Raw genomic sequence first — 22,395 nt, forward strand, 5'->3', positions numbered from 1 at the left:
ATATGAAGACTTGAGGAGAAGAAATTGAACGATGGAAAAAGACTACCAATCAAGGGGGTAGGGGTAATGCAAGCCTGCCAGACTCTGGGGTAGGGTATAGCAAAGTAGGGGTAGGGAAAAACAGGCTCTACTCAGATGGGAACCTTGCTCTTGGAGGGGATGCAGAGATGTAGAGGAGCAAGATGAATGGTTTGAGAGAGAGGGGGGGGAGTGAGATGAACGATGGGAGCGATCAGAAGAGAGAGAAAGATTGTTTCGAAATGGTTTGAAAGATGGTTCGACATGGTGTGAGAACGTCTCTTGAACAAGACAGGAAAATGGATCATGGGTTGGTGAAATGCACTCGATCTATCTCATATTCCTTGCCTTCTCTGCAATGGAATGCGAATGGGAGCCGGACACAAGACATCTGAATCTGAGTGTGAGCTGAATGAGAGGTGATTGTAGATGGAGATCCAGAGAAGCATGGATTGAAGATGAAATGGACGTTTTCTAGGTGGAACGACGCACTAATGCTTCCCTGCAGGTCATGGGAGGTATCACTGTGGATCAACCGATTAGCAACAATGCCAGCGAAAACAAGCTTCTAATAACAAATGCTGGGCATTCTAAGACCTATGATTGGTCCCTTTCAACTGCAGAAAACTTTAGGTAGTTTTTGTTATGTTTCGTCGTTGACGCAAGTGAGAAATTGTTCTCACAGTCACGATGAAATGGAGTTTGTGGGGCCTTTTGCCGATATTCGGTATGATTCTTCAAAGGACGACATCACATTTCTGACTCAATTCTTCCAGTGCTCAGCTCGATCACACATATCACACCAACTTCATGCCTGCAAGGTGAGGTACGATTTTGGATCTATACCGCTGAAAGTCAAGCAGGCAGAGGTTGCAGGATATGCTGATCGAAGAGGTTCTTCAAAAACCTTCTACGACTCAGCTTACACATCCGTGGATCATTTTCACTTGTGGTACATCGTGTTTGGTTCCTTCCTTCCTCGTGTAACAATGGTGTACATCCTCTCAGGTGCGATGGGATCAGGGAAATCCTACGTCATTGACAAGATATGTCAAAATCCTGCTTTTCGTCTTGGAGACGTGAGATCATGGAATGTCTGTATATGTTCATGAAGATTGTGTCCTCAGATTGTGAGGGTGGATCCAGACTTCTTCCGTCTCAGACTCCCTGAGTGGTCCGAATATGCTTCCCGAAACTACGAAACAGCTGGGAAACTCACACACAGAGAATGTGGGTACTGCGTAGAGGTATTCTAACTTGAAGAGAGGGTACAGCATCTTTGACAGGCATGCTCAGATTGCCCAAGAGGCTGCTCTGCAGCAAGGGAAGACGTTGTTTGTCGATGGGAGTCTAAGGAACTATGAATGGTACTCAAGGACAATAGAAGATATCCGTCAGCGACATCCGAGACACAGGATTGCGATCATTCACGTCGAGGTATTCTATCTTTGGTTTCCTCTAAATCGCTGATGCACATGTGTTAGGCTAGTATGGAAGTAATTCTTTCTCGAGCGTCAGACCGTGCAAAGAGGACAGGTCATGACGGACTGAGAGCTCACCTACACTCCATTTCTGATTGGACGTTGGTGTACAGGGCGACATGTCCCAGAGAGCGAAGTTTTTGATTCGTACACGATGGCAATCAAGACTGCTCACCGGTATGTGATTGCAGTCGTTGAAAATGATACATTTGATTCGCTCGTGACGAAATGAATCCAGCTTAGGCCCAATGGTAGACCTTTACACAAGAATCTTCAATGATGCATCGGGGCCACAATTACCAGAAGTGAAAGATTCCATGACAAGACCTCAGGAAGGAATGACAAGCTGTGCAAGGGAGCTCTACAGTTGCATCCAAAACAGCTGTAACATCTCAGTGTCTTCCGACGAATTACACATGGAGGGGTCCCATGTTATCTCCAACATTAAGTGATTACCCCGCACGTGATTGATTGCTCGACCATGTACAATCATCTGGAAGGGGCTTCAAGAGGTTGCTTCCGGCTCTCAACGAATTCAGGGGTCGCTCACCCGAGCCTAAGATCTCTGATTCCGATGCGTCATGCAATTAGATAATCTTGTAATCGTCCTGAAGACACACATTTCAGGAGTTGTGTAACAATTGTTGTAATATATCATACTACACTATCACACAGAAGGTGTGCAAATTGGTTCTTAAGGTCAAAGAAACTATTTATTCGCATCTTCTCTTAGAATATATCAAATTTCGCACTAGAAACGGATTAGAGCTCTCAAAATTAAAATGCGACTACACGGAAGGGAACAGAAAGACATTCACATCTTGGTAATCTTGTCGATTGTGGTCTCGCGTGTTCTGCCATCGGAAAACTGCGCGATCGTCAAAGAAAGCATGATGAGCAGACCCTACCAGGTTGCTTCACCTGGATATGATAGTAAGTCTTGGTCCTCATAGAACCATTGTGGCCTGGAAGCTCCACATCGACAACAACAACTTCTTCAGGATCTGAGCGAGGAGTTTGTTTGTAAAGAACTTTCTGCCCGATAGAAAGCTCGCCGACTCCTGCTCCCTATTGATGTCGTGGTCAACCATGGCACACAATCATGATGTTGTACTTGAACGGCCTGAACTTTCACGCCATCTCCAATCCTCTTGTCTTGGAAGTCCGTCTTGCGGAAGGGGGAGGAAGTCTCTGCAGGAGGGACATTTTCATCTTGAACATTCATCCTCTCCATCCCTTCCTCAGGAGCTTCCTCTGCAAAACTTCAGAGCAACATAACAGCAGAGGAAGGCACACCTTCTTGAACGAGTCGCAGCTTGTCCACCGTGGTATTTCGTTCCCTTCCATCTTCAAATCGGATCTTGTAGTTGTCTTTCCTGCGACCATTTTTGAGCTACACCTCAGACAGGTTCAGGAATCACCTGCTTCCAACAGGCTCGATCTCAACAATCTGGGCAACACTCTCGGCATTGCTTCCCAACTGTCTGTAGATGACAGTGCTTCCGACTTGCATCACGTTGGACACCACCTTAGCAGATGGCATACTCTGCTACACAAGACTCTCAGGCTCCAAGATGTCATCCTTACGATGTGTGAAACCTTGTGCACGTGCTCAGCAGGCTGGGGGGGAGCCTTTCCTTCGGGTTCAGCCCAGGCAAATGAAGTCCCTAAGGCATTGGAACCTCCAGCAGGAGCGTGCCTGACGACAGGAGTCACCCTAAAAGGGACTGAGCTTGTACTCACAGTCGAACACAGGAATGTCCAGTGTCACCAAATCCCTGGACAACTTTCAGGCTGAAGCTTTCATCTTTAAGATCTTATCAACCTTCCTGTCCTCCCCTGGGGACTCGGTGGGTTGAGGGCTTGCAGCTTGTACAGCCTTGGGAGGAGTAGCAATGCTCTTCGGAGGCGACATGGCAACACGTGGTGGCTGACAACAGATATCAGGAGAGACATTCCCCCGATGGATCGAGCTCCTCTCACCTCATTTTCCTGGCCCCATCCAAAGGAAATGGAAGATGCACCGCCGGGAGGTGCGTGCAGACCTGCCCAAGATTACGTCAGCACAGGAAAGTGATGCTAGCCTGCCTGCTAGCCATCGAGAATTTCATACGTGTACTGGATCGGCCCGAGGAGTGATCGTGAATCAGGTGCGCCTGAGCAGCGCAAAATGAGTCGAAATTTCGAATCGACGCAGATTCGTTACTTGATTGATGCTGTAGCCGCTCATGTTGCAAGGAACTGCAATGCAGAAGGGTCAAATGTAGATCAGGTCGTGAAAGAATATTTGAATCGAGGAGTGCACAGTTGTCTTTCTCAGGTAAATATCTGTTTGTTACAACGCACGGTGTTGGGATACTCCACGAAGTAGAATCAAGAAGGAGTTGAAGAGTCAGAAGAAGAGCTGAACAATGAGAAGTATCATGCAGCACGCAGTGCTGATGGAAGGGAACATGGAAGGGGCAGAAGACGGGACCGGATAGGAAGGGAGTGACAGAGCATGAGCGAGAGGAGGAAGGGCAGCGCCGGCATAACATCTTCAGCCACCTCCTCCACCCTACCCTTGGATTACGGGTGGAGAACAGGGTAGTGGTAACTCCCTGTTCTCCATCACCCCCACATTCGACGAAATTTGAATGGAATGTGTAGGGTAGGTCATATGCCGACAGGCTGCAGGGGTAGAGCATATCACGGTAGGGTACTTCGACAGTACAAACAAGGGGTAGATCACAGGGTCATTGGCAGTCGTTCCGATTTGAAGGGGTGCAATTGACTTGATTGTGACCCTGCGAATGGGGGTGGGGTGTTTGAAATTTGAATTCATCGGCACCGGGCCCGTGACAGGTGGGACGTACGGTTACCACCGGGGGACCGGCCGGGCCTGGCCCAGTGGCGGCCGCCGCCGGCCGGGCCGGGCGACTGCTCCGAGTGTCACTCCGGCGACTGAGAGTGAACTCGCCTTGGCTCACAATGATCATCGGATCCTCACTGATCCTGGCAGCCCAACGCCGTGACTCTCCAACCCGGCAAACTTTGAAACTCTAGTCTACCTCTTCAAAAACCTCGGGTGACAAACTTCCGCCGGACTACCGTGACCACAAATCCTTGGACGGTAGTACCGTACCATACGGTACGGTACGCCGTTCCGCCGTGTCGGACTGCCAGGTCCGACCGTGCCCCCGTTATGCCCGGCAACTGAGCCTCCGAGTGATCAGCCTTTCACCAGGCTAGCCGGGCACTGATTCAAGCCGGCTGGCCGCGGGATCTGGCCCGCCGGGCCCCGCCGCGGGCACTCGATGGTCTACCAACCGCTGAGCCCTGCTGAGCGGCCCTGGCAGTGCTGAGCCTCCGAGGCTCGGAGCACTGCCTCGGAGCCCGGCCCAGGCGGCACGGCCCGGCTGACGGCCCGGATCATATTAGCAGGTCTACCAACATGCGTGGTACTCGGAATTTGGTGTCGGGACTACGCAATGCAGCAACCGGGCGAGGACCACGGGTGAGATGGCGAAGGCTCGTGACCGATGAGAGAAGAGCAATACAGAAGCGAGACACAAGGATGTAGCTGGATACATGTGCATGGTTCAAGTTTACAGGACAACGGCGCACCGACGGGAGCATGAGCTTACTCGAAGATTTCACGATTTAAGGATGCTAAGCAGGATTATAGGAGCGATTGAAAGGAGAAAAGCTTCAGCTGATTGATGTAAGCATGGGTGGAGGATCAAGTAAGGCTGTAGGCAAGCCTACTGGGCAGGTTGGGACGAGAGAAATCGGAAACCTTGATGTTGCGGCCACCAACTTGCCCCGAGACTGGAACGATGACTTTCAGCGAGGTCTTGAGATGGTTGAGAAGGAGCAGTACTTGGAAGGATATACTCTGCTGGCTAACGTCATTGCAGATTTCAGAGAGAAGGCAGATTATTTCAATAGAATTATAATATCAGAGCTGGCGCTCGTCAGTGATGAGAAAACTTTCCTCCCTCGGGCGTTCAAGTCAAATGACGACGCAAACTTCACAATATACGGGGTTCAAAACATTGAGTTCAGGGTTGCAAATGGTGGCCAAGGTTCAAAGTCATGGGTTGAGCTTGGCAATGAACTGAGGCACTCCAAGAACATTCTGCATTGCAGGTCTGTGCAAACGCTTTCCAAGAGAAGATTGATGGTTTGTAACAACCTTCCAGGTTGCACGACAAGAATACTGGGCTGTCGCACATATGTGTGCCGCTCATGATGATTCTAGATTACAAAGGCTTTAGGACGCTGGCAGTGGCCAAGATCACAGCTCAGACCAAGTACGTGCATGGTTGGGATCCAGTATTAAAGGGTTTCGTGATGGAAGATTCAGACCTTCAGGTTTATGTTTGTGTATCCTTGTGGAGATGCTGAGCCATGGTTGTTCCCAGAGCTTGCTGGTGACTGTAGGAACAATGCTCAACTTGTCATATCATAAGGTGAGTGAAACCTCCAGGGATCGAAGTAACTTGGACATAGCTCGGGGTTGGATCCACTGCCGTGCTGTCTTCGATGCATGCCGGGATTCGATGTCTTGTCGAGCTGCAAGGCATCAACCTCTTGAAGCGCAAGAAGAGGATATACTTCCTTGACTTGAAAGACTTGATGCCTCCGGACCTTACAAAAGGGGTTAGTCTGCCTTGCAGTATGCGATGATTTGTGATCGCTATCATCCAGGCTCGATGGAACCTTCAAAGCAAGACAGATGGGCATGTTGAAATGAGTGAGAGAGTCAGGCCTGAATACGTCAGGAGATATGAGAAGCCGCTGAGCCCGGATATTGGCATTCCACCGCCTAACAGAAAGGCCATCAATCGATACATCCACGAGGGTATAGATCACAGGTTGAAAGCTCTTTGTCCGAAACCTGCTGATGACTGTTGTTATCAGTCTATCTGATCTTAAAAACGCTCTGCAACACCTCACAGTCGTCAAGTCAATGGAGCTGATCGACAGTTTGTCTCGAGACATCCAAGACTTCCGAAGAGGGAAGGACTCTTTAACGGGGCTTGCAACTCATGATTTCAGGTCTGTTTGCTCTTGAGAGCAGCCACATTGTGCTGATGTGGCTTAAGAGGGCAACCGCTCAACTACGATGAGATCGACATTCACCAGAGGATCATGTCAAACATACACGCCGCTGGCTTCAATAGGAGGATGTTGGGATTCCTGAGGTCCAAAGTGAAGGAACAATCGTATGATCCAGCCATCTTCGAGCTGCGAAAGATGCTCCTCAACGAGATGGTGAGCAGGGTGCTGAAGGTGAAAGATTCTCTCTGCAGGGAGACTGCCTCTGACGACGATGGCCGCAGACTTCGATCTACAAGGTTCTGCGCATTGCAAGCGGGTTTTACGGTCAGAGCGGGAGCATGCTCCAGGCAATCAAAGCTCAATTCAATGTCGACAAGGAACAAAAGATCACAGACGAGGAAGATCCGCATAGTCTGCCAGAGATCAGCTCTCAGATCACCAAAGCAAACGTGTTGTCGACAGAAACATCCAAGGCCGCGCTTGTGGACTTCTTCGACACAGCCTTCTCACGGCAGTATGTAGAAAAGAACCATGCAGAGTTACGCGAAGAGCTTGAAGCTGTTGGCATCGAGCCCACAAAGATAGACGAAGTTCTCACCTTGTCTGCCATGATTGCAGAACTTCGCAGAGAGCGTATGAAACGATACCCTGAAGCAGTGAAAGCTGCGATCGAGTCGCTCAAGGGCGAACTCGCACTGATCATCAAGGCTTCGGTGCCAGGAGCAAAGTGGATGGCAGACAAGTACTCGAATTTCAAAACTGCCAGAGCCGAAAAGTTGGCACAGAAGAAGGAGATGGAAGCAATCAAAGCAGAAATCACAGACAAGCTAATCAACACACCCTTGGACACTGACCCGTTCAGCATCTACTGGCGACAAAGCATGAAGAGTCTACTGATCCGAAAGTTTGGCAAACTTTGCCTCTCGTCTTCAGAACTTAGGACTGACTGGTCAGTCATTGACAACATCGACGTGGCGGTGGTTGTGAGGAGAGTCGAGACGCTGACTGGCATTCGGCTGTCGCGAGAAGGCCTGAAGAAAATCTCTTCGATCCATGAGTTTCCTCTCACTCCTTCCTCTGTTGTGAGATGGAACGAGAGAGACTTCGATAGCATCGGCCCTAAGACGAAAGGTCTAGGCCTGCTGCAGTCGGCCAGGGGATGGCAGCTTCTTCACAAGTCTCGCTCATTGGATAAGAGTGAGGCAAAGGTACAAATGCTTCAGAGCGCCTGCGACTGCTTTGAAGAAATGCTGCTGCATCACCCCAACGATTGGATCTCCAACTTTGAATTTGGCTCTGCCCTCTATGAGCTCGCCTGGACCCTTCCAACGTCTTCACGCTACTCACTCTTGCGAGCGGCTTATCGTCGCTTCCGACACTCACACGTCGTGTGCCGAGCGTGGCTGCCATCCATGTTGAGGCTGGGAGATTCCATCTATGCGATGACGCTGATGCGACAAGATACCGACGTGGAGGAGGACTACGTCAAGCTTTGTGTGGAGGCAGGTGACATCCTTGACCGCTCTCAAGAATATGCCAACAGATGTGGAGCGTGGGCGGATCAGGTCAAGGCTGAGGTCTGGCGGTTGGTGCATTAGCTGATGTTTGCTTGCAGGTGCTCAAGGCGGCTCAACTGTCGTGCGGGTTTCGGTCGGAGAGACTCTTCACGTTGGCGGGGGTGACGTTCAACGAGTGGATCGCGTTGAGAGCAGACGAGGAAGCAGTTTCTCTCGCGTGGATCCTCGAGAACCACGAAGAGCTCGGTCTGGTGCCAGCAGATATTTCAGCTCTTGTCAGTCTGGTGAAGCAGATCGGGTCGAACCGCAAGAAATCCAACTGGTTCATGTCCTCCAAACAGCCCGAGCAAGCAGGTCTATCCGAATGTTTCATGTGAACGCTTGCTGACTCTGCTTCTGAAGCGTCACCGTTGGAGCATCTCTACTTCACCAACAAATCGATATCCGATGCATGCATTCTGTTGGTAAGTCGGCAAGCTTCTATCGGCGAGATCAGACACGTCGATCTCTCGAACCTCTCCAACATCACCTCTAGATCACTCTCTGTGCTGTGCGAGGAGCACGGCGCTCATTTCGAGAGCCTGAAGCTCAAAGCTGACAACAAGGTGCCGCCCTCGGATATCCTGTCGGTTGTGGAGCTCTGCGTTTCTGAAGGGATTGGGTCCCTCACCCACCTTTCCTTGTATGGAATGAGCAACATGAAGGATGGGGAGTTTGCCGGTCTTGTAAGCCTCCTGCCCAACTCGCTCAAGTCTCTCAGCCTGCAGTTCTGCCTGACCCTGGAGGACAAGGAAGTCATCGAGCTGGCGAAGCAGAAGACTGACTTGTTGGAGCTCAACCTCCGAGGGTGCGAGAAGATCACAGACAACTCGATCCTCGCTCTTGCTCATCACTGCCTCTTCCTAGAGAAGTTGGATTTCTCCTACTGCACCCAAGTCTCTGACGTTGGCCTGCGAGAGTTTGCGTACCGGACAAGACGGTTCTTGAAAGGCACCAAAGGCATCCCGACCGGCGGTTTGTTCGACCACACTGACCCGACTCTCCTGCTTGCCGACCTGATCATCAAGAATCGCAAGAAGAAGAAGAAAGCTGACGACGAAGAAGACCTGATCTTTGATACTGACATTGCTGCCTCCGATGACCCTGAAGCCGTTGCAGCCTTTGAGCTGGAACAGGTGCGTCCTAGTGCTGTCTTGCTTACTTGCAACCTGACAAAAGACTCCACAGTCAAGAATCAGACAGATAGCCTTGTACAAAGCACAACAAGACCAGGAGGAGTTGAGAAAGATTCTTCGAAACGCCGGGTTGACTCTGCCACAAATCAAGCAGTTTCTTGCCGGAGGACGAGATGACTTCGACGAGGACGAAGGCATCGACTTGGACTCCATCGCGATCAAACTTGGGCTTGAGGAGCCTGCTCAACGAGAGAGACGGCTACGAGAGAAGGAGAAGAAGGACAATGAAGAGAAAGAGAAGAAAGTTGTGGAGCAATGCAGAGAGATGGTTCTGACATCTGCTTTCATGCCGGAAGAATGATTTCTGTACCACAGGTCAAGAACGGACTTCGACCCTTCCAGATCGCGAGAGAATTGGAAATCGACATATCCATTGCAAACAAGGTCTTTGACCTGCTCGCATAGTCTCTGCTTGACATTGAACATCCAGGTGAAAGAAGAGTGGGACCTGCAGAATAGGAAGTTTGTGACGCTGCAAGAGATCCGGCAAGAGGACCTGTCAAAGTACGCCATACATCTCAAGATACCTTATTGCAAGGTCAAGAGAGTGCTTCTCAGAGATGTCAACCCGCAGTCCAGGCTCTTTCTGCGGTCTCAGTTGTCGTCAGGAGGGACAGTGAAGAATTCGGCGTACAAAGCGATCATGACGGAGTTGAACTTCGACTTGGACACTTCATTCCCCAAGATCATGGACAAGTTTGACGTCATGAAGATAGAGCTGTGCGAGCGCCCGGATATAGGCCCTGCCAAGGCACTCGCTTACTACAAGGCTCCGATGCCGCAAAAGATCGACTATCCCATCATCACCAAGAAAGTCCCTCTTTACGGCTCGTCGGGGTTTGTGCAGGGACAGCCTGTGGGGTACATGCAGTTAGCGATACGCGCGATGAGTGGAGAAGAACACAATGCATGGAGGGAGTCCCTGGAAGTCTACGAGCAAAATCGCGTGCGAACCACCGTGACATCAAAGATGGTCAGGCTACCGTTTGAAGTACAAAGCAGTCTTGTGATGTATGTGTGAAGGGAAGGAGCATCCTCGACCGGACGAAAATTGTCAGTGAGAAAGTCTTCGAGAGGGTTTGCTTTGCATCTGCAAACCAGCAAACGATGACGTGGCGGTGCAGGTGGTAGAATATGCGGTCACTCAAATGCTCGATTACTTTCAGGATTACAAGAAGATGCATACACTGACTATTTCTCGATGCGTCAAAGTCACCGACTTCTCCGTCATCGAGATCGTTCGGTCTATGCCCAACATAGTCTGCTTGAACCTGGAAGGCTTGAGGGGCCTCACGGACAACGCTCTGAGGCACATTGCAAGGTCTCCACTCCCCGAGTCGACTGCCCTCACACCCTCGCAGGCTCTGCCCCAACCTCAAGAAGCTTGAGCTGGAGGCTTGTGTGCGCATCACCGACGGAGGCATGATGGAGGTCGCGTCGGGGTGTCACTTGATCGAGAGCGTCACGCTCAACGAGTGCTCGGAGCTCACCGACGCCTCGATCGCCTTCCTCGTCAACTTCGACTTGGATTTCCGACTGAGAGAGGTGCCGCACGCGCGTGACCAGAAGTTGCTGACGTCACCGCTTCAGATCTCTTACACGGGGCTGGTCAAGACGACCGAAGAGTCCTTCGGGCAGATCTGCGGAAGCTGTTCGAGTCTAGAGAGTCTGCAAGTGGCAGGGAGCAAACTGTTGGGACTGAACTGCCCGCGATGTGACTGGCCGTGACTCGTCCACGTGTCAGGTATCAAGATGTCCAACTGGTGCATCTGTCGCACACATGCATCCAGCTGCGCAAGCTTGACTTGAGCTGGTGAAGCCTCCGATATGCTGTGGCCAGCTGACGGAGGAAGCAGGTGTGAGAGCATCACCGACTACGGCATAAGTTGCGTGGCTCGATCGTGCACGAAGCTGGATGACGTCAGCCTGGCGTACTGTGACAAGATCACCAACCAAGGTTCACCCGGCTGGTCTTGAAGTGCCTGACGAGCTCCCAGGGTTCTCTGAGTTGGCCCACCATTGCGGTGGCATCACAGACTTGGACCTGACAGGTAGAGCCTCCTGCCCTCCCTCCCTCCTCATGGACCTTCAGGATGCTTTGGTCTGGACGACCTGGCCATGTCGGAGATATCGAGATCGCTCTTCTTCCTGTGCGCTCGCCTCGCTCCTTTTGCTTGGCCTCACCCACCGCCAGGTCGCACCTGAACATCTCCAACTGCGAGAACGTCACCAAGGACTCCCTCGTCCACATTCGCGATTGGGCTGAAGGGCTGACTCAGCTGGAGCTGTTGGGTACGCTGGTGTTGCCGTCACTTGGGGACTGTCTTGACTGCTGGCCTTGAAGGTTGTTCTGCCATCGACAGGGTCGACATGTTGCGGTTTGGGGAGAAGGTAACGGCGATGAACCGATGTGGACAAGTCTGACCTCGGTGTCCAGATGAGAGGCAGGACCAAGGTTTGTTGGGAGCAGAGTGAAGATGATTTCATATTCACTTGATACAACCATGTATGTTTATGTCGTTCAAATATGTCTTCATTCAATACATCATGTCTTATGTGCACGTTTCCTTCAAACAGACCCCATGAGCAGGCTCTCGATCTGCTGCGGCCCGTGCAGCAAGATAGCGTGCGGTTCCCTGTACCTGCTCCCTGCGTCACTTGCGCCTCTTGCCTTCCTCCTTCCTCCTCCACTCACCCTGACTCCGGCGAGATGATGGCGTCGTAGAGCTCCTTGTAGCTCTGTGTGATGCCCGCAGCCACCTGCCCACAGCGTCACTCCGCCAGGCCCGGCTCCTTCACCTTCACCTTGCTACGAGCGGACGAGCGTATCGAGCTGGTCGACAGCCTGTCGACGTAACGATACTCCAGGGAGCTGGTGAGAACGACTCCGTAGAACCTTGAAGGGGTGAGGAGGGGGAGAGCAGATGGAAGGATCTTACTGCTTCAGGCTGATGCTAAGAGCGAGCGGGTCCATGCCGACCATGCCGGATAAGGACTCCATCCCCTCCCCTCGCTGCTCGGATTTCCACGAACGAACAGAGTACCTGCCATGGCGTCAGCCGCGGGGGATCCAGCAAGGAGAACGACATCTTGTCGTCTAGGTTGCACTGTCGCATTATGATCAACACTGCACGAGGGTCACACTCGACCAGCCAAGGGCAAGGCGGACCTTGCTCCTTGATCCCTTGCTCCAGCGCCTGCGCGATCTGATTCTGCAAGGCAGCGAGTAAAGAGATAAAGCTCAGCTGTAGACCAGCTGACCTGCAGCCTCGGGATCCTCCACGCGCAGAAGTCGTAACGTTGCAGTAACGTCTGTCACGGGAGTCAACCAGCAGGCAGATGCTTGTCGACACACCTGGATGGCGAGCAAGCAGTTGACCAGGTAGATACTGCCTTCCGCTGGAGTGATGGCGTTGGCAGATAGAGCACAAGCACCAATCAGAGGCTCCACGCCTTCTTCCACGACAGGCTTGAAGATGCTTTAGCGTGTTATGTAAAACCTCAACCTCTGACCTTGAAATAATTTTCACGCAATCTTGCTGGTATAAGCGATGCGTCGAAAGATGACATAACTTCCTTCAGTTCTTCCAAAGCCGCAAGAATATCATTATGAGGAGCAAGGGTCGATGGGCAGGGCGGGGGCTGTTTGTAGAGCCGCTGAGACGAAGCTGTAAGCAGTTCCATGAAAAGCTTCCCAGCAAGCTTGTGACAGCCCTATAACAATCGCGTCAGCGACAATCGTTGAAAACAAGAAGCAGATGTACTTGAATGGTGCTGGTCAGAGAGGCTCCGTCCGGAAGCAATCCTCCGATGGTATGTAAGTAGAAGAGCAGAAGATTTCCAAGCTTGAAGATCAGCACTGCTGACGATTGGCTCTGCAAGACTGCTTCTACCCGAGCCTATCACCAGATGTTATTTTCTTCATCATACAAATCTTTCCCACCTGCACAGTCGAGCTGACACCGTCCAACACCCCTGCCAAGACTTTGTCCTCTTCAACCCTGGCGGTTACGGAATTCATCTTTGAAGGCTCTGAGCTGTCTGGACGAGTCGCGATGAACAGGGAAGCCAGAAGCTCGCGTTCTGACGCCAGTGCCTGATGCACCCAAGCAAGCATGTCGCCGATGTAGCGAAGGGGATCATGGGCATGGATCTCAATGGGCTTCGGAGTTCCGCCAGGTCCGCCTCGACTGAGTGCAGCGACGAATCTCTTATGAAGGGCTTGACGACGTGAGACCGCGAGGTCCTCCAGACACACTTTGTACAGAGCGCTTCTGCTTCGAAGAGTCTTGAGACCCTTCTTGACAAGCAGCGGAACATCTGAACTGTCGCCCTGCACGTTTGACAACTCCTTTTGCAACCAGCGATACCTGCAGCAAGAGTGAGAGACTGGCTCGCAATGGATTCACTCAGATCACAGGCGATCAAATCCTTTCTCCTGCAACGACGCAGCCTCGTCTACAATGTCCATCAAGGCGGTCTTATGATGTACCCGCAGCAGCTGCTTGCTTTCGCTCTGGATCTGACCAACTCTATCGAGAACTTCAAGGAAAGGATCCGAGACTTCTCCGGTCTGCAGGAGCTGCATCTCCGATGGTTTCAGTCGGAACCGATCAAGGAACGCCAGCACTAGGTTCTTATGTGCCTCTGCCGTGTGTTCCTTCTTCTGCAGCTGCTCCGTGAGTTTGAGCACCTGTGAAGCAACAATCAGAGTGTATTGGAGCGAACTCTCCATGTTCTGCACTCAGGACAGACCTGTGCTGTTGTTGTCTGAGCTGTATGAAGCCTCTGTTGCATCCTCTGAGAGCAGTCCGACAACTTCATCTACCACCAGCCAATCACTGCCGACTCATTGTCGCCTAGTCACTCACCACGTAGTTTTCCACATGGTCCAATTTCTTCATCACATCCTCAAAGCAGCTGCCATAGGAGGTCAAGAGAGAAAAATCTCCTCGAGTGAGGACGCGAGTACTTGATGAACTGATGGTTCACATCGATCCCTCGCTTCTCAATGCAAGACTTGAGATTCCTCCTGTTTTCCAGGGTATTCGCTCCTGATCACAAGGGTTATTTAGAGGTCACTTGCCAATCCTGACATCAATATGCTTGTCAGCTCCTCACCATAGAACTCTGTAAGCTGGTCGAGTGCCGCTGAAAGTTCTGGCGCATCCAGTCTCAGCTCGACTACTTTTTTGACCTTCTTAGCTATGGCGGGAGAGGGCGTCGGCCCTCCCACCAGACTGCCTGCGGATGGATGGTTCTCGCTTCCATTGCTCATGTGGGAGGGATCAGATGTCGATGCAGGCGTCTCCTGTTGAAAATTAAAATTCCATCTCCTTCTCCATCGTCCATCTTCTTCTCCATCGTCTCCGCGCATCATCATTATCGTCTCCACCACCATTACCGCCACATCATCATCACCACCAACACCACCATCATCATCCTACACCAGTACCTCCATTTCCATCTCCTTGTCATCCTCCTCCATTTCCTTCTCCTCCTCCTCGTTACCATCATACCAACAACCATCATAACAATCGTCGCAGTCATCGTCATCGTCATCGTCATCGTCATCGTCATCGTCATCGTCATTCTCCACCCCCACTTCCCTTTCCCCTCTTACTCTCCTCCTCCTACTCCCCGCTCCTCCTCCTCCTCCTCCTCCTCCTCCTCCTCCTCCTCCTCCTCCTCCTCCTCCTCCTCCTCAGGATCTTCATTCTCCTCCTCCTCATTTTCGCCATGGCTGGCGGGCTGCCTTACCTCTGCTGGCGCATCAGCCATCTCGTTTCTCCTGGCCTTCAGCTGCTGGACTGTCCGGTTCACCTCAGGCAATCAATTATCAAAGATAAAAGACATCACCAAATAATTACCAAATACATAGGAAACTATTGAAAGGCAGCAATAATCTTGCAATGTCAGAGGGAAATTAGGAGGGCAGAACTCTACAATTAGTCAAGGGAATAGTCAAAAGAAGGAGGGCAGAAGAAGCGAAACTAGAGGAAGATTTTTAGCGTCCCAACTCTTTTTGGGAGATTGAGCAGATTTGAGCAAGAGCGGGTGGTAGAGAGAAGGAGAGAGGTAGAGGTAGAGGTAGAGGTAAGGACAGACGAGGAGAGGTAGCAAGAGAACGAGAGAGAGTGTGTGTGATAGTGAAGGCGAGGATGAAGGCTACATTGTTTGCTCGAGCTATGGCTGCTAGGATCCTGGGACAGTCTCTAGTTTCCAGTAGTCGTTCTTTCTGTTCAGGAGCCTTGCCTGTACAATGCAGACCGCCACAGCAAGTGCTCGTAAAGGACGGTGGACTGCATGTGCAATGGAGCCAATCCCACTCGTCCTTCTATCACAGGGATTGGCTGCACAGGAATCGGCCTGGCGTCTTGTCCTCGAGCGGCCAGAACATGCAGGAATCTTGTTCCAACGCGCCAGACGGAATCGGATCGGCGACTTTGAACGGGGAGAAGATGACAATCGACATCGTGTGGAAGGACGAGGGTCTCAGTGTTAGCGAGTATCCAGTCAACATGCTGCTCGAGCACGACTGCTCGAGCGAGGCCCTGAACAAGAGGAAGATGCAGCGCAGGCCGACTCCGCTCAAGGAGAGGAACGGGGGAATAGTCCCTCGAATATCCTACGAGCGGGTGACGACGTCAGAGGATGGCGTCTTCGAGTGGATGGACCACGTAATGCGCGATGGACTCTGCATCGTGCACGACACACCATGCCATGAGGGGCAGGTATTCGGTTGAATCCTCCAGTGCTCATGCTGATAGCATACAGGTGACAAAGCTGGCAAGGCGGATAGGGAATGTGATGGACACAATCTACGGAGAGATCTGGGACGTGCGGCTTGGTGATTTGACACTGATCGAGGTTGGAGGCGATATGACATAGCTTCGAAGAGAATGATCCGATCAACATCGCGTACACGAACCTCGGACTTGACCTGCATCAGGTGCATGCCTTTCTCTGTGGAGTCAAGGCTTCTGACCAAGGGGAACAGGATCTCGTATACTATGAGAGCCCGCCGGGTCTACAGCTCCTTCACTGCATGAAGTTCGACGAGGGGTGCGCTATTTTCTGTGCCATGTTTGGGTACTTATTTTCTGTTTACATCAGCATCCAAGGGGGGAATTCTACCTTTGCTGATGCGATACAAGCAGCCGAGCTTTTGAGAAAGACAGACAAAGTGTTTGACTTGCTCTTGTTCTTCACGCCTTCATTAACCTATGATCAAAGGAGGCATTCGACACGCTTGTCCGGGTTCCTGCCACGTTCCAGAAGATTCATTATGCAAGAGCATCTCCGGTTCACCTCAAGGTTCTCTCCTTTTTCTTTGGTTCTCCCTCTCGCTCTTGGTCGATCGTTTGGTCACATTATCATCTTTGCTCTCCGTCTCTTGTTGGGCTCCCTTGCTGATCGTGACCTTCGCGCCACACAGTATCAACGTCCACATATTGTGTTGAACCACGACGAGGTAATTTGTCTCTCTCCCACTTCTCTTCTCCTTCATCTGGAATTCTCGACGTTTCGTCTCCATCGCTATCCTCATCCCAATTCCCGTCGCCCCTACCTCCCCACCATTCAGATCCATCCCCATCCTTCAGATTGAATGACGCGGAGCTTCGCCAGGAAGTCGTTGGAGTCTTCTGGGCGCCAGCGTTTGAGGGTCCGCTACAAGTCCCGGAGGCGCAGGTGCAGCGATACTTCGAGGCATACAAGGTAACCCCCAGCAGGAGGGAAGCAGTCAACACGATCTCACGCGTGGAGACAGAAGTTCGCCCACCTTGTTGAAGATGAAGCGAATGGGCTCAAAATCAGCTTCCGGCTGAAGGAGGGTGAAACTGTTGTGTTCAATAACCGCCGTATGCTGCACGGGAGGACCTCCTTCAAACCTTCTGGGCCTGCGAGTGCAACCAGACACCTGCAGGTAGGACTGCTCCAGGCTCGCCCTGTCCCCTGACATTCAAGATCTCCCCCTCCCTCCCCCCTTATCGCAGGGCTGCTATCTTTCCATCGAGTCTTTCGTCAGCAGATACAACTGCCTCCTGCATTCGAGGTCTTGTCTTGCCGGCTCTCTTGAAACCAATCTCATTCATATGCCTTGCAGGGCTTGTCAGAACTTAGCGGGCAGCGAGTCGAGAAATATCCGGGTGGGAGATCAAAACTACTTCTAAAAGCAGCAGGGCGTTGGGCACCGCTCTGAAGAGCATCCATGGAGAGTAGTAGTAACACAAGTTGGCGGACCTCACTGCCGCCCCTAGTTGCAGCATTCTTGGTTGAAAAGGAATGACGGGGGCCTTGTGAAACAAGATGGAAGGAGATAGTTCTTTATAGTGTGTCAGCAGACAAGACAGACAACATTTATTCCTCTGATGCGTTCGGCTTCATAACAGATTGCGGAATATCGTAAGCTTCGTCGATGTGAATAGGCATGCTACAACACTTGGTGTCTAACCTCGGATGTCGACCAGCTCTGGCCACACGAACTTGGCAGCTGCTGTCTGCCCCTGATACAGCTCGACCAGCGTCATGGCTGCATCCAACGCTGTTCCTCCTCCCTATCTTCTTCTAGATCGGGGAGTTGCTCCCGTCACGATGGCAGAAACAGCGATGCGCTCCAATCCATTTAATTACTTAAATGGATTGGAGCTGACATACATAGCTCGCCTCGGGGTTTTGCTTTACAATTCAAAAGGGCAGAGAATTCTATTAGGTATCATAAACATACAATAATGGGCTCTACCCTTTGTAACAACACGCCATTTCAAAAAAAGCCGGCGCAGGCTGGGGGCTACAATGGGAGATGGTTCCAAGAAAGTGTAGGAGGCAGAATGAGTCATCGGAGAACCAACTTTGTGTGAGATGAGGTAGTGAGGACACATCAGCTCATCACAAACGCAAGCCCCTTCGAGCAACCTTGCGAGCATACCAAGAAAACGCGGGGAAAACGCAGTGCGATGGGGTGTGGAGCTCTTTCAAAGGTGGCCTTTCCGGGCGACGACGACGACGAGGTGATGCATTATCCGAATATCGGAATACAAAATGCTGACGACCCTCAGGCTACTACTCTTGATGGCTCAATTTACAACTCGTCGAGGGGGAGTAATACCAACGAATCCGTTGACGAGTTTGACGTCGAGCAAGTTATTCCGATTCACTCTCTGCAAGAGAAGCTTTGGGGTGTAAAGGAGGGAGCAATTTCCAGTCAAAACTTGTACCAATTCATGGACCTGCTGAAGATCGACATGCTTGAAATGCAGGTGCTCTAGTGTCGGAATCTTTTGACTTGACTGTTGTCCAAACCCTGATTTGTGACATGGCCGTGCAGAAAGCACTTCAAACTTTCAGGGGAATTGGAAGTCGACAAGAAATCACTGCCATGCAAATATCCCGTGTTTCGAGCCTTCCTGTTATGTCTGGGAAGACAAATCCGCTCCTTTCTCGCTTCGTCCGAGCCATTCACACTCCGGAAGAGGGCGATAAGGAACACCTTACTTATCGAGAATTTGTCTTTGGTCGAAGATTATTTGAGGTAATCAAGTTCAATCTTGTCTTGAGCACTGTACTAATACGTTTCCTCTCAAGGAGCTTGCAAGTCATGAAGAAATACTACAATTCTGGTTCTTGGTAATGTTGGCCAGCGCTGGGAAAGTCGTGGAGCTGAGGCAGGAAATAGACAAGAAGTCCCTTGTCAGCTTTCTTGTTGATGTAATCCTCAGCAAGACTGAATCCTTCGATTCCTTTCTATCAAAAGCCCCGTCAAAGTTGAGGAATAAGGTCCAGCTGGTGCTCAACAAAAGTAACTTGGACCGTGATGATTATAACTTTCATCACTTTCAGAGGATAGTCGAAGTCTCCAACAAGTCCTTGTTCATGGGTTCGATTTTAGAGAAAGTATATCGGAAGCTTTCAGGCGCATTTCAAAAGAATGAAGCAAATTCGAAGCAAGTCAAGCCAGATATGATCATGACATACTTCTGGAACCTGAAACGGGATATCAAGAAATCCTCCAAAGGTTTTCGTGGTTCAAAGAGGAGCGTCTGGGTGCATCCTTTTGAAGGAGAAGAAGTATTTGAGACTGGAGCGACAGGAATAAGAGACATCACGAACTTGCCACGAAGTCGGAGGTATGTGTAACATGCTGTCACTTTTCCGTTCACTCACATTGGGTTTATTGCAGGGAAGAAGCTATGCAAGTTGGGTGGAAGTTTTGATCTCAGCCATGCATCTCGAGCATATAGCACTCTTATTTGTTGGTTTCATTTGCAGCAATCAGATTTAGGTTCATTCAAGGCTATAAATAGTATATGTAATGCAAGGTTTTCGAAATGTGAACCTCGTGATTCAAGGCACTCATTGGTTGTGTTGCCATTGATGCTTGATTCGTTGAGTTTGAGGACAGTAAAGAGTCAGGCCAAGTGCTTTTACAGGCAGATGGCAAGGGCAGCAGCACCAACCTGGATTTGATGCATGGAAACAATGCATTCGAATACAATCCATGACAATGTCAGTCCTTGTACACCCAGTCTTTCATCTCTGGTCATATGCCACACTTGTAGGCTTGGCTGTGCCCCGTGGATAGTCTTGCAGCAATAGGAAACATGTTTCCTCCCTTGATCTTGGAGGGCTGTCCAACAGGCTCCTTGGCATAGCTCGTTGGGTTGGCTTGAGACAACGATTTATAACTTGCTCCTGGTTCGGTGACATTCAGAGCTGTTTGGGGTTCCTTTCTGGTCTGGCCCTCCTGGCAAAGCTGGCGCTCTCAACAGAGCAAGAGCATCGTTTCCTTTCATTCCGACCTAGGGCGAGGTCAATCCTGCTGTGTGAGAGTGCAGAATTTGCCAAATTACCTTGATGCCCATGTGCATAGCAGCATTCGAGACAGCTGTTACCTGCCGCACATGAAATCAACACCCTTCACTGCATTATAAAACTTGGAACATGTTTATGCAGCACTTCTTCGTAGTCGCTTACTCCCGCGACAATAGCACAAGCTTCATTCAATCTGGTGATAAGATGTTGAGCGTTAGTGAGAACCCTAACCAATTTGTACTGTTACCTGTTACAAGTGTCGATGGAGACATATCCGCATGCTAGAAAACCTCGATCTATGTAAAAACCACGAAATAGACAGTGAATGAATGTAAGTAGTGAAGCCATGTAAAATACCAGCTTTGATGATGATCAAGGGGGCTTTCAGCGCCTTGATTTGGTATACTCTGCCACAGAAATCTCGTGAACGGTGCCATGGAGATGTGTGAGAGGAAAGATTTTTAGGAGGTTGTGTCTCGACCTGCACTTCCTCCTCAACAGTTTACATTGCAACGATAACTCACTCCAGCATCTCTTGCAGAATGCTCCGTTGCGCCCCTACAGCAAAATATCTGATGTATACAAGAATCTTATACATTGCTTTATACCTCTTATACATCCGAGGGTGAAATTTGTAATGGATTATTTGAAGAGAAGTCTTTTCAGATCTCAACCCCAACTTACCACATGGTGAGTTATTTAAAAAGCTTTATTATACGTGAACAAGATAGCTTTGGACTTTCATTATCTCCCCTTACGTATAAACTATAATATCAAGGGGTTCACGGAAACCACCCCTTTATCCCTTTCATTTCCTTTCACCCCTGATTGATGCTGAATGTACCCTACGAATTGAGAGCAGCCTTAACCACCCTACCATGTTCGTTGTTTTCCCCGACCCCCAGTCTCGAGATCGATGTTACAAACCAAGTTTTTAAAATCTCTGGGTTTAGTGGATTGGAAGGGGTGGGGTATACCCATCCGTATCTCATCAGGGGTATTTCTTAGGGCAGTGTGTGGGGTATTTTCTCAAGTGCTCACACATCATGGGGTAGGGTAGGTTAAGGGGCGTCTCCTATAAGAACGCGTTGCAAGCGGAAGGCGCTCAACAGTGTCAAGGTTGTAGAGAGTTGAAGGTTGCAGACGCACTATTCGTTACAGTATAGGTTGACTGCCAACTACTCCAAGTTACGGAAGACAATACATATTGCTGCAAAAATGAAGACTATGAGCTTGCAGCGCAGCATCGGGGTTAACTCAATCACAATTAAGAAATCACGAATGTGCCAGGAGAAAAAGATGCCTATTTTCCACACTGTTGAATCACCTTGTGACTCTCAAAGATCAGCAGCTTCCACTCCAGAGGTTGTGAAAGACGAAGACAGAGTAAGCATCGGATGTCACGAGACCAGCGCAGTCCGACCTGGTTGTACCGCTCATTGGAGGCCTGATTCATGCACGCACAGGGTTGATTCGGATGAACTCTTTCCTTCGTTGAACGGCGATGATATGAGCTTTGGCGAGCTTCAGCAACTGCGATATGCGTGTTCGAAATTGCTCACAAGGACTGACGAGATCGACAAGGATGATCTAGACGATATTCGGGTGGTGGATGTGAAGAAGGCTGGTTATTACTTCAAGAATCGACACATGAAATCCAACTTTCAGAATTTTTCATCTAAATTGGTTAGAAACAAAGCTTGCTTGGACCTCAAGGGACTTGTTGCAGAGGATGATGAAAAAATGCAGGACCACGTTGTTGCTCATATCTCAAAGGAACTCTCCGTCCTTCGGACTGGGGATGTTCAGAAGTGTAATGATTCTTCCATTCCTATGTCTAAGAAGTTTCAAGATATTGATGTTGCCATGGATCACTCTGCAGATATATGGAAGATTTCGTGCTCTTTGAATGTAAGGGTATCCCCAAGTTGATGCTCAGAAGAAACAATTGAAACCTAGTTAAATAGCGAATGTAATATAGTCTGGAAATCAAATTGATTGCATGAATATTATGGCAATGCTTCTTTAAGGTGCACCATGGCAGGTCATCGCCGCATTCAAATGCATGTAGAACTCGCCTTCTGAACAGTGTTTATGGTGGAGGGGGTTGACCATCCTTGGTAATCATATGTATTGTATAGAGTTTACTAACATGGTACGAACAATCTCCTGAACCAAACATCTACGGTCCCAGAAGTCACACGCTCCCCCCCCCCTCTCGATTCTCTTCCCCGTTGTTTCTTGTTCCCCTCTGGTTTCCTGTGGCGCGAAAAAAAAAAATAAGAG

At 50.2% G+C, this 22,395-nt stretch overlaps 8 protein-coding genes across 8 annotated transcripts; 6 read left to right on the forward strand and 2 right to left on the reverse strand.

Moving 5' to 3' along the window:
- Positions 1–376: 376 nt before the first annotated feature.
- Positions 377–1,951, forward strand: GUITHDRAFT_141826 (hypothetical protein; the record flags this gene model as incomplete). The annotated part of the gene is made up of 11 exons (XM_005828482.1): positions 377–421; positions 497–651; positions 704–745; positions 795–839; positions 882–912; positions 1,027–1,097; positions 1,133–1,265; positions 1,315–1,455; positions 1,503–1,554; positions 1,613–1,676; positions 1,738–1,951. 11 exons carry the CDS (start codon positions 377–379, stop codon positions 1,949–1,951), a joined length of 993 nt encoding a protein of 330 aa, XP_005828539.1.
- Positions 1,952–2,313: 362 nt separating this feature from the next.
- GUITHDRAFT_141827 (hypothetical protein) lies at positions 2,314–3,729 on the reverse strand (the record flags this gene model as incomplete). The annotated part of the gene is made up of 11 exons (XM_005828483.1): positions 2,314–2,367; positions 2,421–2,567; positions 2,614–2,753; positions 2,796–2,875; positions 2,921–3,048; positions 3,099–3,198; positions 3,243–3,277; positions 3,325–3,429; positions 3,483–3,544; positions 3,613–3,655; positions 3,706–3,729. 11 exons carry the CDS (start codon positions 3,727–3,729, stop codon positions 2,314–2,316), a joined length of 918 nt encoding a protein of 305 aa, XP_005828540.1.
- A 1,479-nt stretch (positions 3,730–5,208) lies between these two features.
- On the forward strand, positions 5,209–11,794 carry GUITHDRAFT_112273 (hypothetical protein; the record flags this gene model as incomplete). The annotated part of the gene is made up of 24 exons (XM_005828484.1): positions 5,209–5,630; positions 5,684–5,855; positions 5,906–5,953; positions 5,994–6,143; positions 6,192–6,358; positions 6,405–6,542; positions 6,590–6,776; positions 6,827–8,122; positions 8,161–8,416; positions 8,465–9,237; positions 9,290–9,565; positions 9,613–9,681; positions 9,728–10,270; positions 10,321–10,374; positions 10,422–10,618; positions 10,659–10,842; positions 10,888–10,988; positions 11,042–11,110; positions 11,154–11,254; positions 11,295–11,348; positions 11,390–11,447; positions 11,492–11,589; positions 11,642–11,688; positions 11,735–11,794. The coding sequence occupies 24 exons, from the start codon at positions 5,209–5,211 to the stop codon at positions 11,792–11,794; spliced, it is 5,520 nt and encodes a 1,839-aa protein (XP_005828541.1).
- A 72-nt stretch (positions 11,795–11,866) lies between these two features.
- Positions 11,867–14,575, reverse strand: COG6 (component of oligomeric golgi complex 6; the record flags this gene model as incomplete). The annotated part of the gene is made up of 16 exons (XM_005828485.1): positions 11,867–11,939; positions 11,993–12,057; positions 12,103–12,193; positions 12,237–12,341; positions 12,385–12,424; positions 12,467–12,509; positions 12,559–12,609; positions 12,653–12,766; positions 12,811–13,011; positions 13,062–13,196; positions 13,241–13,667; positions 13,716–13,990; positions 14,053–14,121; positions 14,169–14,217; positions 14,270–14,351; positions 14,419–14,575. 16 exons carry the CDS (start codon positions 14,573–14,575, stop codon positions 11,867–11,869), a joined length of 1,977 nt encoding a protein of 658 aa, XP_005828542.1.
- A 754-nt stretch (positions 14,576–15,329) lies between these two features.
- On the forward strand, positions 15,330–17,500 carry GUITHDRAFT_164324 (hypothetical protein; the record flags this gene model as incomplete). The annotated part of the gene is made up of 10 exons (XM_005828486.1): positions 15,330–16,031; positions 16,075–16,147; positions 16,197–16,249; positions 16,298–16,362; positions 16,414–16,483; positions 16,534–16,614; positions 16,736–16,771; positions 16,927–17,016; positions 17,069–17,224; positions 17,405–17,500. Exons 1-10 carry the CDS (start codon positions 15,459–15,461, stop codon positions 17,498–17,500), a joined length of 1,293 nt encoding a protein of 430 aa, XP_005828543.1. The 5' UTR covers positions 15,330–15,458.
- Positions 17,501–18,254: 754 nt separating this feature from the next.
- On the forward strand, positions 18,255–19,511 carry GUITHDRAFT_141831 (hypothetical protein; the record flags this gene model as incomplete). The annotated part of the gene is made up of 4 exons (XM_005828487.1): positions 18,255–18,557; positions 18,626–18,829; positions 18,883–19,424; positions 19,478–19,511. 4 exons carry the CDS (start codon positions 18,255–18,257, stop codon positions 19,509–19,511), a joined length of 1,083 nt encoding a protein of 360 aa, XP_005828544.1.
- A 30-nt stretch (positions 19,512–19,541) lies between these two features.
- GUITHDRAFT_153775 (hypothetical protein) lies at positions 19,542–20,658 on the forward strand. Its single transcript, XM_005828488.1, has 8 exons — positions 19,542–19,762; positions 19,796–19,803; positions 19,894–20,106; positions 20,128–20,189; positions 20,239–20,302; positions 20,357–20,405; positions 20,467–20,541; positions 20,585–20,658. The coding sequence occupies exons 2-4, from the start codon at positions 19,796–19,798 to the stop codon at positions 20,150–20,152; spliced, it is 246 nt and encodes an 81-aa protein (XP_005828545.1). The 5' UTR covers positions 19,542–19,762; the 3' UTR covers positions 20,153–20,189; positions 20,239–20,302; positions 20,357–20,405; positions 20,467–20,541; positions 20,585–20,658.
- Positions 20,659–21,327: 669 nt separating this feature from the next.
- On the forward strand, positions 21,328–22,041 carry GUITHDRAFT_112278 (hypothetical protein; the record flags this gene model as incomplete). Its single annotated transcript, XM_005828489.1, has 1 exon — positions 21,328–22,041. The coding sequence occupies one exon, from the start codon at positions 21,328–21,330 to the stop codon at positions 22,039–22,041; it is 714 nt and encodes a 237-aa protein (XP_005828546.1).
- Between the last annotated feature and the right edge of the window lie 354 nt (positions 22,042–22,395).

This window comes from Guillardia theta, assembly GCF_000315625.1.
Source record: "Guillardia theta CCMP2712 unplaced genomic scaffold GUITHscaffold_58, whole genome shotgun sequence".
NCBI classification, from domain to species: domain Eukaryota; class Cryptophyceae; order Pyrenomonadales; family Geminigeraceae; genus Guillardia; species Guillardia theta.